The sequence below is a fragment of the Ursus americanus genome, chromosome 2, assembly GCF_024610735.1.
Source record: "Ursus americanus isolate L20-20 chromosome 2, mUrsAme1.1.p, whole genome shotgun sequence".
NCBI lineage: Eukaryota > Metazoa > Chordata > Mammalia > Carnivora > Ursidae > Ursus > Ursus americanus.
Genome location: NC_142128.1, coordinates 14,651,795 through 14,670,724, shown reverse-complemented (window position 1 = coordinate 14,670,724; position 18,930 = coordinate 14,651,795). Strand labels below are relative to the sequence as shown.

The window sequence follows — 18,930 nt, the reverse complement described above, 5'->3', positions numbered from 1 at the left end:
TCAACCATGTCTAGGTGACCAAGTCCTAGTTAAAACTCTGGACATTAGGGCGCCTGGGTGGCTCAGTCGCTTAAGCATCCCATTCTTGATTTTGGCTCAGGTCGTGATCTCGGGGTTTTGAGATCGAGCCCCACTTGGGGTTCCACGCTGTCCTTGGAGCCTACTTAAGATTTTCTCTCCCGGGGTGCCTGGGTGGCACAGCGGTTAAGCGTCTGCCTTCGGCTCAGGGCATGATCCCAAGCCCCACATCAGGCTCCTCCGCTATGAGCCTGCTTCTTCCTCTCCCACTCCCCCTGCTTGTGTTCCCTCTCTCGCTGGCTGTCTCTCTCTCTGTCGAATAAATAAATAAAATCTTTAAAAAAAAAAAAAAAGATTTTCTCTCCCTCACGCTCTGCCCCTCCATCCCTCCCGCCCTGAAACAACAACAACAACAACAGCAACAACCTCTGGACATTGAGGTTCAGGTGAGCTTCCTAGGTTGGCAGCGCTCCGTGCCTGTCTGGAAACTCCATGCGTGGAACTTTCCTAGAGTCTGTCGCATACGGCTCTTCCCTTGGCTGATTTTAATCTGTGTCCTTACGCTGTAATAAGCCATGTTCATTTAGTGAATTCTCTGGGTCCTTCTAGTGATTTGTCAAAGACCATTTGAAGATGGTCTTGGGAACCCCTGAATATACAATTGGTGACAGAAGTGAAGGTGGTTTTGTGGACTCCTGAACTTTGAAGTGGTATATCTATTTTCAAATCCCAGACTCACCATTTCTCATTTTTCTTATCTGAAAAATGGTAACTCTGTTTACCGGGTTATTATGATGGCTAAATAAAGTGACAAATATGAGGCAACTAGAATAGTGCCTTGCCTATAATAGGCCTTTTATAAAGGGTCTTCCCTAAAGGCGCTGATGATTTGACTTTTCAGTAAAGAATACGGCAGTATCATGTGGAGAAATATTTGCACAAACTCTCTCCAATGGTGATACTAATCAAAAGCTCTTGATTTGCCCTTTTTAGCTCATATGCAGGATTTCCTCCTTATTTTTAAGTCTTGGATGTGTAGAGAAATATGATGCCTTTGAATGATTAGAACTTTTCCAGGAGCTACACAGTATTTATAATTTAAAAGCTGGCATAATTTCAGCACGGTGTGCTTGAGGCATGAGATTGACAGGCCAAATGGTAAGAATTTTCGTGGCATTTTGATTTTGAAGTAGCTGTGGGTATTCCATATAGACTTACCTGTATGGAAGATACTGTTGAAACTAATGGAAAGTCGGTTCTTCATCCAAAAAAAAAAAAAAAAAAGCAATGTGCTCACCTAGACTGCCTATGCTATTAGGAACCAGTTAAGATAATGGGAGGAATATCTCTCACTGTGGCAGTTTTATTTTTTTAGTTATTATTTTACCAGAAGAGACAAAAGCTGTGTAAATAAAAACCAATCAGAGGCCGAGCAAGCTAACCTTAGAGGTCTGCATGTGTCTTTTGTTTCCCCTGCATTTGCCTTGGAACAGTCAGTTTCTGTTGTGCTCTGCTTGGGTACAGAAATAGCAGACAGCATGCTTCTCCTCAGCGTGCTCGTTGTTTAGACTTTGTGTTGAGGAAGGTTGAAGGACGCTACGAATTAGGGGCATACGGATTATTTTCTGTAGCTTTTAGATCAGTTAAACAAAGGGATTAACTTAGAAATAGGATACTTAACTAAATCCAGGGGTAAAAACAATCTCTCTGCGCTCCAAAATACTTGAAAGACCCCACGGTTATTGTTAGTTCTGTCATTTTTCCGGTTTGACAGCTAACAGTGTGTGATAGTATAATGAACATAGGTCCTGAGCTCCCACAGATTTGAGTCTTGGCTCTTCTACTTCCAGAGGATAGGACCTTTGGCATACTTGTTACTCAGCTCTTTTGGACTTTTGCTCTTGTTTTAAAGATGAGACTCCAACCACACGAGTTTTGTTTAAGTGGGTCACACAAGCTGGAGACCCAAACAGTGCCTAGTGCCCAGTGGGGTGCTTCACAGATGGCCATCACGACCGTCGTTGTGCAGGGCTTCCCCTTTCCTCTTGCCTCTGTTCGTTGGTTTGGGTTGTTAATAAGATACTCTTCCCTTGCTTTGAGAGATCAGTCATTACTATCTTAAATTTTGTTTTTTAGTTTTATCAAAATTCTACATGGGCAGTTTAAAAAGTCAGAGTTGATTACAAAAATCAGCCGTTCCTTGTATTTTCCTCAAACATAGCTCCTTTTCCTCCTCTCAGGCAACAACCACTTTCAACTTCTGGGTGATTATTTCGGTATTTGTCTTTACATCTCTAAATAACGTACTTAATATTGCTCTATTCACTGTTTTTTTTTTTTCTCATTGTCTCTTTATTCTATGGAAGATGAGATGAGGCTCTCCGCTACCTTTGCTCATCACACCCTTTCCTGTTCTCCCCCCTTTGCAATGTATGCATACTGTAGTTTTGTGCATTATATGACCAAGTGAGCACTGTTCACTGTTGGGCAGTGCAGTCTCCTATGATTGCTGTTTGTTTCCAGCATACCTTTTGGTTTCCTTGGAGTTAATATTTATCTTATTTTTTCTTTGTCTAGATTTCTATATTCTTTAGCTAAACAAACTGTCAAATTCTCTGCCACCTGTATCTCCTCTCAGACTTTCAGATGTGTTGGGTTCTCTACCATGGTCATCCTTTTATTTATTTATTTATTAATCTATTTATTTTTAAAACTATTTTAATTCAGTTAATCAACATATACTGTGTTGGTTTTAGAGGTACAGGTCTGTGATTCATCAGTCTTATATAATGCTCAGTGCTCATTACCTCACATGCTCTCCTTAATGTCCATCACCCAGTCATCCCCCCTCCCCTCCAACATCCCTCAGTTTGTTTCCTGTGATTGAGTCTCTTACGGTCTGTCTCCCTCTCTGGTTTTGTTTTATTTTTTCCTCTCTTCCCTGATGATCCTGTTTTGTTTCTTAAATTCCACATATCAATGAGAGCATATGATAATTGTCTTTCTCTGATTGACTTTTTTCACTTAGCATAATACCCTCTAGTTCTATCCATGTTGTTGCAAATGGCAAGACTTCATTTTTTTGATGGCTGAGTAATATTCCGTTGTAGATATATACCACATCTTCTTTATCCCCTTCATCTGTCAATGGACATCTGGGCTCTTTCCATAGTTTGGCTATTGTGGACTTTGCTGCTATAAACATTGGGGTGCAGGTGCCCCTTCGGATCACTACATCTGTATCTTTGGGATAAATACCCAGTAGTACAATTGCTGGGTTATACAGTTGCTCTATTTTCAACTTTTTGAGGACCCTCCATACTGTTTTCCAGAGTGGCTGCACCAGTTTGCATTCCCACCAAGAATGTAAGAGGGTTCCCCTTTCTCCACATCCTCGCCAACATCTGTCATTTCCTGACTTGTTAATTTTAGCCATTCTGACTGGTATTGCATCGTGGTTTTGATTTGTATTTCCCTGATGCTGAGTGATGTCTTGTTCATCTTTTTAAAGGAGTCTCCCCAGAGGCACTTTCTGACCCACCTGCTTTGGACACACAGCTGTCATACTGGGACTTCCTTGTGCTCCCTCCTGTGTGGGATGTCTTGTTTTGGGGATCCCTGTCTCATTCAAGTGAAACATCCTCCAGTAGATTCCTGAGAAGGGTTATGGGGGAGGTCCAATTTATTGAGAACTTAAATATCTAAAAATGTTTTTATTCTCCCTATGCACTTGACTGATAGTTTTGCTGGGTATGGAATTCTAAGTTGCATACTCGCCCCTGTGCAATCAGAGCCACTGTCTGAGCTTTCAGTGTGGTTTTTGAGAACTCTGAAGGCATTCTGATATTTAATCCTTTGTATATGACCGTTTTGCTCTTGTTAGGATTTCCTTTTGTCTCCATTGCTTTGAAATTTCACTGAGATGTGCCTCAGGCGATGTGTCTATTCTTATCCTTTGTCCACCCCTTTAATCTGGAAACTCATGGCCTTCATTTCATAAAATTTTTTTCCAGACTTATTTCACTGAGGATTTCCTCCTTCCTATTTTTTCTCCTTTCTTTCAAAAACTGGTGTTATTTTAAAATTGGATCTCTTGGCCTAGTCCTTTAGTTTTTTATTTATTTATTTTTTTAGTATCCTCTCTCCTGTTTTCTCTTTTTTACTCTACATTCTAGGAAATCTTCTTAAATTTTTTCTTCTTACCTTTACTGTGGATCTTTCATCTTTGTTCCTATAGTTTTAAAGTCTAAGGTTCTTTTCATTCCTTGAGGGTTTCTTTTTAGAGGGTAACTTTTTTTATGGATACAATATTATCTCATTTCTCTGAGGATAGTTGTTTTAGTTTAGTTGTTTGGGTTTCTGTTTTGTTTTGTTTGCTGTTTTCTTCTTGCCTCCACTCTGTTTACTCTGTTACTCTTTTCCTTTGGTTTACTTTCAGTTCTCTTGTTAGAAGTTTTCTTCAGATGTTCACTAGTTGTCGGCTCATATTTAAGTGGGAAACTAAAAAACATATTGAAAGTCCTAAGTGTGTGGACTGGGCTTGACTTTATCTTAGAGAAATCTAGCTGAGTCATTTCCTTAGGAAAACCCAGATAGTGCTTTTCAGTCCGTCCTCTTGGGCTGGCCAGAAGGCTCCCCTATTTTTCCCCGGGCTGCATGACCATCAGAAGTGGGGACGTGGGCAGGGATTAGGGCTGTTCTGAACCCTCATTTCTGGTATGATAGCCCTGTTCTCAGCTCTACCTGCTACCCCATAGTCCATGGATTTTTCTCTCTTACTGTTTTAGGAGAATAAACCTCTTGTCTTCTGCTGGGAAGGGTGTTGGGTCGGTTGGGCTGCTGCTCAGCTGTGTGTCTGTGCAGGGTGTGGGGGGAACTTGGGATTCTAACAGTTTCTTGCACAGAATAGAAGTCTGTCTTTGGGGCTTTTTTTGGGGTGCGAGGAGTCCGTGCTTCTTCTACCCCTACTTCCAGAGGTGACTGGTGCCTCCAGTTTCCAGGCCTTTTGGGAATTCTGAGGCATAAATCGGGTCAAATCTTGGATTTTTCTATTCACTGGCCTAAGATGCAGTTCTCATGGGTCTGCTAAGCCCGTTATTGCTCACCCATCATCCTTCCCGCTTCTGCAAGTTTGACACTGTATTCTCCTCTCCTGATGTCTTTGCTTTTACAAGTTTACCTTTAGTGTCACTCTAGTGGGATTTCAGGAAGTGAAGTACATGTGTGTGTGTTGAATCTGCCGTCTTTAGTAGAATCTTTTTAAGCATTAAAATAATAAAGAATCTACTTGTCATGGTCCTGTTCAATGAAATCTTCCCTCTGTGAAAGAGAGAAAACAACGAGAACAAGACCCTTGGTGCTGCTATTTGTCCCGGACGACGGGAGCCCAGAGCCCTGGCCCATCTGCCCAATAAGGCCACAGATCCCGAGCAGCCTGGCTCTTGCAGCTAGGGCCGTACTTCACTGTACTTGTCGTGTGTTTGGAGATCACCTGTGACCTTTTGAGTTTATTTGTAATTCTGCATAGATTTGCCTCTTCCCTTACCATTGGGAATTCTTGAAGCAGGGTCACCCCGTGTCTCAGCATACTTAACCTCAAATTTTGTGATTTGGGGTTTCTTTCAGCAATATTTTTCTGCCAGTCATGTCAGATTTTGCCCTTTCAGCTTTTGCCTTTTGCCTGAAACAATTTGACTTTTTCTGCATTTCTATTTAGTATTATTCTCAGATGGTCCTGAGAGGGGCATACATAGATTCCTTTTTTGCCCTAGGAGTCTGATGGCTTTGTGTTAATGTAGGATTACCCGCTGTTCCAGACTGAATATTTATGTCCCTTCAGAATTCACGTGTTGGAGACCTACCCCGCCGCGCCCCCCCCCCCCCATGGATTTAAGATAAGGCCTCTAAGGAGATAATTAAGGTTAAATGAAGGTCATAAAGGTGGGGCCTTGATCTGATGGGATTGGTGTCCTCATAAGAAGAGACACCCCCCCACACACACACACACTGAGAAAGGAACCTGTGAAACCACAGGGAGAAGGTGGCTGTCTACCAGAAGCTTCCTCTTGGACTTCTAGCCTCCAGACCTGTAGGAAAACTAGTATCTGCTGTTGAAGCCATCCAGTCTGTGGTATTTGGTTACGGTAGATACCAAACAGCTAACACACCTGCTTTTCTTAGACTTCAGCCATCGGAGTGGTCAGTTGTCAGATGTCAGCTTACGGTTGTCATATTTGTGCAACTGACTGCCTCCGTTTTAAGCCAGAGTTAGAATTCTATAGTCAGAGGAGACCAGATCTTAACTGCATTAGGGGTCAGGGAACCTAGCATCCTACAGCAAGTGACTTTTTTTTTTTTTTTAATGAAATCATTTGCCATAGTTTTGTGAAAGTTGTGTTTCCGGAACGTGTGTGTGTGTGTGTGTGTGTGTACGCGCGCGTGTGTACTAGATTGAGATACAAAATATATTTCTTATTGCAAGTGGTGGTGAAAAAAGATTCTAAGTCTGTTGCTTTAATTTAAGCTAATCTTTCAGTCTATGTTAGAATACCCGTGGCAAGTGATGATTGTTGGAGTTTGAACGAAAAGGAAGACTGGGATTGTGGACCCTGAAGGGTCAGACTTTGGAACCCAGAAGGGGGCCTAGAGATCTAAAGTCCAAAGGAAGAGGCATAGGGAAGAGGAGAATTCGGTAATCCGTTTCACCCAGCAAGTGAAGTAGAGGGCGCCCAGGAGGACTTTTCTAGTAGGGCCACGCCCCTGGGGGTGAGGGGTGATTTATCACGTCTTTCTCTGCACTCCCAAAGTGCCTTGCTCATAACCTTACTCGCTGCACACACGTTATATTATAATTATTTTTTAAATGTCTGTGACTGGGCCAAGTCCATAGTTAGCCCTCCATAACTGTTACAGGAGGGAGAAATAAAAGGCGGCCATCATTATTGGCCTGTTTTACTGTCATACCCGGTAACGACCCGTGTGCTCCTACACTGGCTGGAGTGTTGCCCGGTTCTGGTAAGCTATGACCGTGGCGCCTCCTCTCGCGACTGCGCTGTGAAAACCACACATTCTGTTTCACGGAGCCAACAGCAGCAGAATCGCATTCTCTCTCTCGGGATGTCAGTAGAACAGGTGGAAATTTTCATCATCGTGGGGTCTTCCAGCTGTGCTAAGAGGTAAGGGGAAAGAGGCTAGGCCTTTGTATGTCGGGAGTGCCAGCATCAGTTTTAAGTCAGGTATAGTCACAAAGCCAGCAGTATTGGTGTCGGGGAGAGTGCTCTGGGGGGGCAACTACACAAGCAGTTCTAACATGTCGTTGGCCAAGTTCAGGGGAGTGAGGTCCTGTGGCAGGTGAACTGTCATCGTCTAAAGGGATTCAGGAAGACTTCCCAGAGCAAAGGGTGTTTTGGGGGGGATCTGAGGCTTGAGTAGGTGTTAATCAGACAGAGGGGGTAGGATGGGAATCACGTGAGAGGGGAGTTAGCTCACGAAGAGCCTCCAGATGGAGGTTTGATATTTCCACTGCAGGTTCTCAGTCATGGGGCTCTGTTCTGTCGCAGGCGTAGTGAGCTCAGAATCCCAGCCTGCAGAAGGTGGAAGCCGCCAAACCTGGCGTCAGAAGGTCCATCAGCAGGAGGACTGTCGCTGAGTCCCAGAAATGAGGGCCTGTGTTAGGATGGCGTCAGGATGGTAGAAATGCTGCTCACGAGGAATCCATGGGGCTTGATGTATTATGGGTGTGAGGGGCCAGGGAGGGGTGGGGGCACCTTTGACTCTGGAGTCCTGAGGCTCAGTACTCAGGGATGACTGATTGTTTTCATGGTAGGAGAGAACATTTGAGAGCAGTCTGTCTTGGGAGGGAAAAGGATGGGAGATGTGGATTTTGTATCTCAGGTTGTAGAGTTCATAGAGGCCCCAGGGCACCATTTCAAAAAATGGTCTTATTAGAAGATAATTTCTCATGATTCATAGATAGACTCAACTTTTCCATTTATTTGGTACTTTTTTCCCACTAGAAACCTCTTAGCTGTTGGGTAAAAAATCAGATGTCATTGAAATTCAGCATATTTTAATATTCTGAATCCAGGAAACTATACATTTTCAATATTTTTCTCAGCTAGAACACCAAATTGTTACTTCACTTTGTTCATAATCAGGGTTTTTTAGAAGACAGCTTAACAGAACAATTTTTCTGTTTATAAATCAGGTATCTATGTATCACATATTTACACAAATGAGTTCCAAATAGATGCTTTGAGTCAAAAGCCTTCACAGTTCAATTAGTAATTCCTCCAGAGCTTCATCAACTTATTTTCTGTTTTCTTCATTCCTGGTCATTATTCTACAATGACTTTTGAGAAGCAATTTTCTTAAAAGAGTACAAATTGGATTATTCCTCTTTAGTGAATTGAAATTCTTAGCAGGGCTTTCCACTAATGAGATATTGTATCCATGTTGGGTTAAACAGGCCAGTTTGAGCCATTTAGTTAGCATTTCAGAATTAGAAATCATTGATCAAAGCTTCACTAATAACTCAAGCAAAGTTTAATAATAAAATGGATCCCACTAGGTGCTGCTAACACAACCAAGAAAATTCATACCAAATAAAAAGTGGCAACAACAGGAGTTAGAATTAGCTCGTCCAGGGGCACCTGGGTGGCGCCGTTGTTAAGCGTCTGCCTTTGGCTCAGGGCGTGATCCCGGCATTCTGGGATCGAGCCCGACATTAGGCTCCTCCACTGGGAGCCTGCTTCTTCCTCTCCCACTCCCCCTGCTTGTGTTCTCTCTCTCGCTGGCTGTCTCTATCTCTTCAAATAAATAAAAATAAAATCTTAAAAAAAAAAAACAAAGAATTAGCTCGTCCATTAACACATGATAATGCCAAAAAAATTTAATTAACCTTCTTTCAGTGATACTGCTGAAGATAAACTTGACTTGCAATTCCAGGATGAGTTCTTTCTCCGGCACTTGGGTCTTCCTTGTCCAGCACAGCGGCAGTCCTAGGAGAAAAGAGACTCCCCTCTGACCGTCATTCATCCTGCTTTGATACGGAACCATATCTGGAGCGTGAAAGAATTTTCTTTAACTTGATAGGAAGAAAAGAAATCAGGCTTATTTCTAAATTTTTAAAATATCTGTTTTTTTTTTTTTTTTTCCAATGGATGTTTTTACTTCTGACCTGACGACACTTTTTCTTTCCAGTTTAAGATTGATAGCGAATGGTGGACGTGGATCGATTATAACCGCTTCCAGGAGCTCATGCAGGAATATGAAGATAGCGGAGGGTCAGCAACTTTCAGCGCAAAGGATTATATGGCGAAAACTCCTCACTGGGCATTATTCGGTGCTAGTGAAAGAGGCTTTGATCCCAAGGACACAAGATATCAGAGAAAGAACAAATCAAAGGATATTTCTGGATGTTGAGATGATCTGACTGTTGGGTACTGAAGGACAAGAACTGATGGCCCCAGAAGTTTCTCAGCCCCCACTGTGATTCTTCCAAGGACACATCACACGAATTATATTTCATGTAGAGGAGACTGTAAGGCTGCACGTGGGGACGCGAGTCACATCCCAGGGTTGCGGAGGCAGCAGCGCCACCATTGCTTTCCAGAGCTCAGGCCCTGTCCTGATTTGACTTCTTAGAGGACCATCATTTCAGGGGAAATACACAGTCCTTAGAATGGAACTGATGGCTTTGAATTATAACTTGTAAGACTCGCTCTAATGCTATTCCTGGGGGTGTTGTAAGGAACGGATATGTGTTCCTCTACCCCTCTTGGGCTGTTGGCTGTTGGCCTTTGTGGAGCGTTCCTCCCCAAGGTAAGTATATCTGCTCCCTCCAGGACCTCCATCCCTTCTTTATATCTCAAGATAACACCTCCCGGGAGTCATTCAAGTTGTCATAATTCTTGATTATTTTTAAACACTGCATAGATTACATGAATTTTTGCTTAGTACCAGCTCTTTATGAAATTGAATTGATCTGAAGGTACTAGATCTCATTCCACTCTCATATAAACTACTGTAGAAGGAATGAGGGGGCCGCATTAGTGTTGGAGCTCTCTTCCATAGGAGGAGGGATGCCCTGCGATGCCATGGAGTAGTCAGTCTCACAGATGCACTTTGAAACTGAGTGCAGTTTGCTTTTGGTTTAAAACGTCAGTGTTTAAGCCCCTGTCCTTACCCACAGAGCAGGTCCCCACCTTCTTTTCCCTCTTGTAGCCCGAGCTACTTTACACAATCTGTTTTTAGGGTTCGAGTTTTTTCTAATTGAAAACATCATTAAATACTTAATAGTTTTTTAAAATATCATAGTTGTTTTTAAAAAATTCCTTTATCCTAAAATTTAATTAATAAAATCTTTTGTAAAAACTAGAATTTTCTTTTGAGTGTTTATTTTAAAGATTCTTCTACTCCTGTGGTTCGAAGCCCTATCAGAATTGACCTCCTCTTTATATATCAGCTATTTTGTAAACCCTCTATTTTCTGCTCAAGTGAAAATTCCTTGATAATATAACCTGCCTACTCGCTCAGTTGAAAACCAGGCTCTGTATTTCTGTCTAAGTGATATGGGATGGGATGGTGGCAAAGCATCACGGAAATCCTGTGTTCTTCTTGAACCTACCTCATCTTCAAGCTTTTGTTTCATCTCCTCCTGTTCTGGTGACTTGTGAGACAGGCAAGAGACCGGAGTGGTGCAGGCCAGTGAGGCAAGATCTCACTGAAACCCAGATGGGTCAGTGTTCATTGAACAGAGATGCAAAACACCCTGAAAGTGGAATGAAGTGTTAAAAAGCAAGTGCTCGTGTGGAGGGGAGGCTGGAGGCAGGACACGCAGAGCTGTCGACCATCCTCAACCTCTTTTTTTCAACCACAGTAAGGACTTCCATGAACCCACTTTCCCTCTAAACCAAGAAAATATGGGCAAAGTGACTAAAATCAATGAATTTTAGAATTTGGATATTTAACCAAATCTTCACAACGAATTGAACGTTATCTGTTAAGAGAGAAATCAATAAAATGAACTGTTGACTTCTCATCAGAAACCATGGAAGCCAAACGACAGTGGGGTGGTGTCTTCAGAGGGCCGAAAGGAAAGGCTTTCAACCAACAATTCTTTGTCTAAATCCTCCTTCAGAAATAAAGGAGAAATTAAGACATTTCCAGGTACACAAAAAGTGAGAGAATTCACCCGCAAACCTGCCCCACAAGGAATACTGAAGGGAGTCCTTCAGGCTCCGATGAAAAGTACCCTGGGCAGTAACTCAAAATCACATGGGAAAAGTAAAGAGCACTGGTAAAAGTAACTACATAGGTTTTATGAAAGACAGTATAAACGTGTTTTGGTAACTCCTATTGTAAAGCAATAATTATGGAGCTGTGTTGATGGACTTACAATGTGGAAAGATGTAATTTGTAGGACAGGAATAGCACAAAGGGGTATAGAGGGAACATAGATGTATTGGAGCAACTATTGATTACCTACTAGAGAAATAAAGTTAGTATGAATCCAAAGTAGATTGTTTCAAGTTGAGATGCTACTTGTAATCCCAAGAGCAGCCACTAAGAGAATAAAATTTTTTTTTAAGATTTTATTTATTTATTTGACAGCCAGTGAGAGAGGGAACACATCAGGGGGAGTGGGAGAGGAAGAAGCAGGCTCCTAGGGGAGGAGCCCGATGTGGGGCTCGATCCCAGAACACTGGGATCACACCCTGAGCGAAGGCAGATGCTTAAGGACTGCGCCACCCAGGCGCCCCTAAGAGAATAAATTTTTAAAACATGATAAAAGAGTATGATTCTATTCCATTGCCTCTGTGTGGGCTTTATCCCACACATGAAGCACATCTCCCACACAGCTGGGTCGCCTACGATTCAAGTAAATCCTGACCCTGTCTACCCAGAGATGAGATGAGATTACCGCAGGTTAAGGACTCAGTGCCACAAGGCTGCCAATAGCCAGCCCGGGTTGTCAGCGGGGCTTCTGAGCCTTGGGTATAAACTGGAGGTTCTCACAACCCTCTCCTTGGGTTTGATTAATTTGCTAGAGCAGCTCACGGAACTCAGAAAAACACTTTACTTACTAGAGAAGAGGTTTATTGTAAAAGGATGTAACTCGGAAACATCCATATGGGAGCCATGCATAGGGCAAGGCCTGGGGAATGAATGGGTGCAGAGTTTCCATGCCTTCGCTGAGCAGTCCACTTCATCATTCGCTCTATGTGTTCACCAACCCCAAGCTCTCTGAACCCTGACCTTTGTGTGTTTACAGAGGCTTTATTGTATAGGCACGATGGATTTAATCATTGGCCATTGGCGATTGAACTCAATCTCCAGTCCCTCTCCTCCCCCAGAGGTTCTGGGGGCTAGATTAAAAGTTCCAACCCTCCAGGGGCGCCTGGGTAGCTCAGTCGCTAAGCATCTGCCTTCAGCTCAGGGCATGATCCCAGGGTCCTGGGATCGAGCCCCGCATGGGGCTCCCTGCTCTGCTGGGAGCCTGCTTCTTCCTCTCCCACTCCCCCTGCTTATGTTCCCTCTCTCACTGGCTGTCTCTCTGTCAAATAAATAAAATCATAAAAAAAAAAAGTTCCAACCCTCTGATCACAGGGTTGGTTCCCCTGGCAGCCCGCCCCCATCCTTAGGTTGCCTAAGGGTTTTCCGAAAGTCACTTCATTAATTAACAAAAGACATCCGTTCCTGCTCTCGGCACTTAGGAAATTCCGAGAGTTTTAGGAGCTCTGTGCCAGGAACAGGGACAAAGACCAAGTAAATATTTATTATAAATCACAGTATCACAAGCAGCAAGGGAACTTAAAAGGTACCCTAGAGAATATCTGTTTAACACAAAAGAAGGCAGTAAGAGGAATAAAAAAACAAAGACCTAAGACATTCAAAAAACAAATAGCAAAAATGTCAGGCATTCATCCTACCTATAGGTAAGTATATGATGTAAATGGATTAAGTGCCTCCAATCAAAAAAGAGAGATGGCAAAATGGATTGTTTTTAAAAAGCAAAAAATTATATGTTATCTGTAAGAAACTCACTTTAGGGGCGCCTGGGTGGCTCGGTCGGTTAAGAGTCTGTCTTCAGCTCAGGTCATCATCTCAGGGTCCTGGAATCGAACCCCGCATCAGGCTCCCTGCTCAGCGAGGAGCCTGCTTCTCCCTCTGCCTCTGCCTCTCAGCCGCCCCTTGTGCTCACTCTGTCTCATGCTCTCTCTCTCTCAAATAAAATCTTTAAAAAAAAAAAAAAAGAAAGGAAAAATTCACTTTAGAGTCAAAGACTTGAAAAAGATGGAAAAAGATTTTTTTTTTTAAGATTTTATTTATTTATTTGACAGAGAGACATTCAGCGAGAGAGGGAACACAAGCAGGGGGAGTGGGAGAGGAAGAAGCAGGCTCATAGCAGAAGAGCCTGATATGGGGCTCGATCCCATCACGCCGGGATCACGCCCTGAGCCAAAGGCAGACGCTTAACCGCTGTGCCACCCAGGCGCCCCGATGGAAAAAGATTTATCATGGAAGCAATAACCAAAAGAGAGCTGGAATGGCTATACCAGATATTAAAAAAAACAAAACAAAAAACAGACTTTAAGGCAAAAAAAAATTGTTACTAGGGATGAAAAAGGACATTTTTATATTGCTAAATTATAATTGAATTATAATTTTATCTTCGTAGAAAGATGTAATGATTATGAACATATACGCACCTAACAGCACGGTATGCTGGGCTCACTGCGAGTGTGGCTGCCATCTGCCGCCATACAACACCGTAAAAACACCATTGACGATATTCCCCACGCTGTACCTTTTATTCTGGAGACTTGTTCGTTCCATAACCAGAAGTCTGTATCTGCCAGCCCCTTCCCTCTGGCAACCATTAGTTTGTTCTCTGTATTTATAGGTCTGACGCTGCTTTTTATTTGTTTATTCATTTGTTTTTTTAGATTCCACATGTAAGTGAAATCATATAGTATTTGTCTTTTTCTGACTTATTTCACTTAGTGTAATACCTTCTAGATCCTTCCATGTTGTTGCAAATGGCAAGATCTCATCCTTTTTTATGGCTGTGTACTATCCTGTTACATCCATCTATCCATCCGTCCGTCCATCCATCCATCATCCCACATCTTCTTTATCCATTCTTCTATTGATGGACAACTTGGGTCGCTTCCATTATCCTGGCTGTTGTAAGTAATGCTGCAGTAAACATAGAGGTGTATATATTTTTTCAAATTACTGTTTTCATTTTACATGGGTGAATTTTTTGATACATGAAATATATCCCGATTAAGCTGTAAAAAAAAAAAAAGCGAAGGGCAAACCCTGAATGTTTATTACAACCAATATAGCATGAGAGAAGCATCATAAATCAATGGGAATTTGAAAGAAAAAATAATTTAGTTCTGTTCTTTATACTAAATACTAGGAAACGTCAAATGAAACAAAATCTCCAAAGAACCTTAGGTGAAAAAGGCCTTTCTTGACGAGGGCTCCCAAACTTTCTCCTGAGGAGAGTCACCTGGAGGGTTTGTTAAAACACAGATTCCGGGTCCCACCCCCCAGTTTCTGAGAGCAGTGTGTTTTCTAACACATTCGTAGTTTGACAAACGCTAAGAGAGCACACACTTTCAGAACAACTTGTAGATATAAAAACAATGTAACAACTCAAAGTTTCGGAAGGTCAAAAACTTTACAGAATGTGTTCAAGTGTCTAATAATATCAAACATCCCATAAACTAAAAAGACAAATTGGGAAAAACAGTTTGCATGAGATAGGGTTGACCTAGCCTTACTCTAAAATCTCATCATTTCATTTAAAAAATGTTAAGACTTGGACGCCTGGGTGGCTCAGTTTGTTAAACGTCTGCCTTCGGCTCAGGTCATGATCCAGGGTCCTGGGATCGAGTCCCACATCGGGCTTCCTGCTCAGTGGAGAGCCTGCTTCTCCCTCTCCCTCTGCCCCTCCCCCACTCATGCTTGCTTTCTCTCTCTCCCTCGCTGAAATAAAATCTTTCCAAAAAAATGTTAAGGCTTGACTGGTTAAATAAGCAAGGGCTATAGAACATAAAATTTCATCAATGAGGAAACAGAGCTAGCTGCAAAATACGAACAGCTGTTCACTTTCAGCAAAAAAAAGGCTAATTATTTATTTATTTTTTATCAAATTAGCAAAATGTTAAGGTAGAATACAGGTATTGCAAAAGCAGTTCGGCCATGTGTCCCAAGGGCCTTTATTTTTGAAAAACTGACTTAAAGAGAAAAATAGTTTTAAGTTTAAAGGTATTTATTATAGCATTTTATAATAGCAAAACCCAGGAAACCTAAATGTAAAATATGCTAGGCATTTAGTATTTCTTGAAAGAACGGCGAAGTTGTATTACAGCATGTTGTGTAGGTAATTCATTCGTTCAACAAATGTCTATTAAACACTGATTGTGTTCTAGCGGCCGAGGATTCATTGGTAAGTTTAAGAAAAAGAGGGGAACGTAAGTCTTACCATTATGATGCTGACATTCACCAAAGACAAAGATTTACACAATAAATGTTAGTCATCAAACACACTGTGGTAAGTGCTAGGAAGTGGGGCGGTCTCGCTGTGAGTGTGTCGATGAAGAGATTTCCTAGTCGGGGGAGGTGTGCCCTGAGTGTGCTGGGACCTACAGGAGTCCCGGTTCCAGAGGTGGGGTCAGGCAAGAACACTGCAGGTGGAGGACTGAACACGATCAAAGGCTGTTGGTCACGGAGGGTCACGGCGCATCTGAGTCGCTGTAGGAAGGCCACAGTGCCTGGAGGGTGGGGCGGAAAGTGTGGGAGAGGGCCAGGACACTCAGGGAACTATAATGGGTGATGACTCAGGGAGCTGTAGGCCAGGCCAGGCCCTAAGAGCAATTATGCAAAGGAACAAAATGATTAAATTTGCATTTTAATAAGCACTCTAGCTGTGGGGTTGCAAAATGGCTTGGAGAGACCTACGCGGAGATGGGTTGGTAGATGAGTTCCCTGGGTGGGGTAGCATTTGTGCAGTGCGCACCCCTCCATGCTGACCCTGGTGGTGGGGATGGACAGCAGTGGATAGACTGGAAAAAGACCTTGGAAGGTAACACGGATTTGGCCACAAATTGGTTAGTTTGACGTGAGGGGGTGGGGGGGAGGGAAGAAATGTCCAGGATGACTCCTGAGTTTCTGGCGTGAGGACAGGATGGATGATGGTGTCATTCTCCAGGCTGCTTAATCCTGGTTGGGTCATTTGTGGACACCTGGGCTTGACTTCTGTTAAAAAGAAAACCACAGGCCCAAAATGGCCTTACTTGGGCTAGGCCAAGTCACCAAACTAGGGCTTAATCCTCAACCTAGTTGCAATTTCAACCTCCCCCAGAAATGTGAAGTCTCTTCATCCCTCTCCATCAGGAACTTTCTGGTCGGCACCGATGAGGCCCTTGGCCACAGGGCCTTCTCCATCCCCCAGAGGAAGATGCGGCAACCTGCATATAATAAGCCTCCCTGCACTCCCCACCCCCCCACAGGGAAGGTGATCTTGCCCGAAACAATCCTTTCTTTTCTTTTGCTTATAACTTTCTTGCCCCACCCTCCTTCCTAGAAAAACTTTCCATTTTGTACAACTCCGTAGAGCTCCTCTGTTTGCTAGATGGGACGTTCCCCGATTCACGATTCACTGAGCGTCTAACAACACCAATTAGATCTTCAAGTTTAATTTGTTTCTTAACACTTCCCAGGGGAAGGTGGAGGCCACGGGCAGGGATACAGTTTTTGGGGTGGGGGAGGGATGCGAAATGTGCAGATCATCATCTTAAGTTCTAAGGAGACCTGAGGAGACAGAACGCAATGAGAAGAGGGGGAAGGTCCAGCGGGTAGTGGCGGGACCGAGAAGGAAGGGTTAGTCGGGGACGGGGTTAGGGGTCAAAGCAGCAGGTGCAGGCACAGTAACCCAGGGAGGAGGGCGGGCCAATGAGAAGTGACCAAGGAGCATGACAGAGGACGCCCTTTGGACGGGGATCGTCCTGGTCCTGATCAACACCCTGAGTGGAGTGCTGGCCCTGAGAGGAAGGTTCCGAAGGACCCTGAACAAGAAGTTTATGATAGAATGCTAAGTTTGAAACACAGAATACAAAATCCTGATATCCTAATTACGTAAAAATCGTATGAAGCCACACTTGACCGAATATGTATTAAGAGAGTAACACAGTCAAAGGTATGAGAAAATGTATTTTCTTTTTTTTATAATATTTTTTATTATATTATGTTAGTCACCATACAGTACACCCCTCGTTTCTGATGTAAAGCTCGATGATTCATTAGTTGCGTGTAACACCCAGTGCACCATGCAATACGTGCCCTCCTTACTACCCATCACCAGTCTATCCCATTCCCCCACCCCCCTCCCCTCTGTAGCCCTCAGTTTGTTTCTCAGAGTCCATAGTCTCTCATGTTTCATTCCCCCTTCTGATTACCCCCCTTTCTTTATCCCTTTCTTCTCCTACTGATCTTCCTAGTTCTTATGTTCCATAGATGAGAGAAACCATATGATAATTGTCTTTCTCTGAGAAAACGTATTTTCTATTTCTCCGTGAGTAAACCTCTAAGCTTTTTCCTTAAATAAGATCCTGAAATCGAAACCCTCCTATAGTTGGAGTTGAATATATATTCAAAACCGTGTATTTTGTTAGCAGAAAGATTATTTAATCTTTCTCCGTTGTTCTTTCGGTGTGCTGGATTGTTTCTCTCACTTTTTACTGAAATACAAATTGAAGAGCTCTTCCTGGGACACGACTGATTGAATACAAGTTGGCAGTGATTAATTTTGCTGGCTTGTTGGCCTGCTTAGTGCTTTTGTCTTTTACCGTTTCTTTTCATTTAGTGAAATAAAGCGCGTCATTTTCATGCCTAGGTTTTGAAGATGTTTGGTACAATGCTGTAAATCCATTGCATTTTCTGGATTAAGAAAATCCTCTCGTGTGGAAGGAATCCTGGTGCATTCGGTTTCTCCTCATGGATTTCAGGAATCCTGGTCTCGATGTTAGAGAAAAAGAGAAACTCCCAGTGGCCTCAGACCTCAACAGAAGGGATGATGTTTACAACCGGCTGTGAGCCAAACGACTCACTTCTGGGTAAGAAAAGACCCTTTGAACAAGCGATCATTCTGCAAGCCCTTCTCAAGGCTTTGCACGTTCTTATCAGGACGCGGTAAAGCCCAGATAATGCCTTCACCTTCCTCCTAATTGAGGAAGCTAATTAAATTTATATTCTGAATATCGGTTAAGGAGAAGGTGGATAAAATCACCTGGTCTGTTGAAAAGTCGAAATGTTCTTTTCAACAACTGGGCCCCCACCCCACCCCCGTCCTGCAAGGAAGAGCCCGCATTCCCCGATCTGCCTGGGCTGGCCCTGGACACGGGGACCCCTGCTCAGAAAGCGGTTAGGAAAAGCCAGTCTCCCCAGCAAAGGGGTAAGCGAGGGCACGCAGAGGGGCCCGGGGGTGCCCCCCCCCCAGTCCGGTTCACTCTGAACAGCGGGGCGCATGTGACGGGACGGGATGAGTCTGGATGGTTGAATGGTCCCCAGAGCCCTGTGTCGAGGGCATTTCGGCACATCTGGGCTTAGCACGAGTCAGCTGGAGACGTCTGCAGCACCACGAGATGTGGCCTTGGAAGTCTTGCCACTTACCAAGTGCTCACAGAATAGGAGTTCCTGGGGAAAGGCCCCAAGGCCCCTGGGACATTGGGACTCAGCTTGCTCGGGCCCGTCTCTGACCTGGACCCTTCCTGGGTGAGCAGAAATCAGTGTTTCTGCTCTAACACAGATCGCTTCTGTTCCTCGGTGCAGGGCTGGGAGCTGGGGGTTCAGTAAGCAAGGTCCCCCGAGTCAGGTGGAACCTGGAGTTGAGAGCCG

General features: G+C 43.5%; 1 protein-coding gene across 3 annotated transcripts in view; it reads left to right on the top strand.

Annotated features, from left to right (window-relative positions):
• LOC123784713 (S-adenosyl-L-methionine-dependent tRNA 4-demethylwyosine synthase TYW1) overlaps positions 1-18,020 on the top strand; it is a 210,644-nt gene extending 192,624 nt beyond the window's left edge. Inside the window, exon 16 of one of the 3 annotated variants that reach the window (XM_087868361.1) lies at positions 17,930-18,020. In XM_087868361.1, coding sequence (XP_087724487.1) covers positions 17,930-17,959 — 30 coding nt within the window. In that variant the 3' untranslated portion in view covers positions 17,960-18,020. Of the gene's footprint in view, positions 1-9,219; positions 10,358-17,929 lie in introns of those variants that run through there. The other 2 variants (XM_087868364.1, XM_045786138.2) reach the window with 2 other exon arrangements.
• The last annotated feature ends 910 nt before the right edge of the window (positions 18,021-18,930 follow it).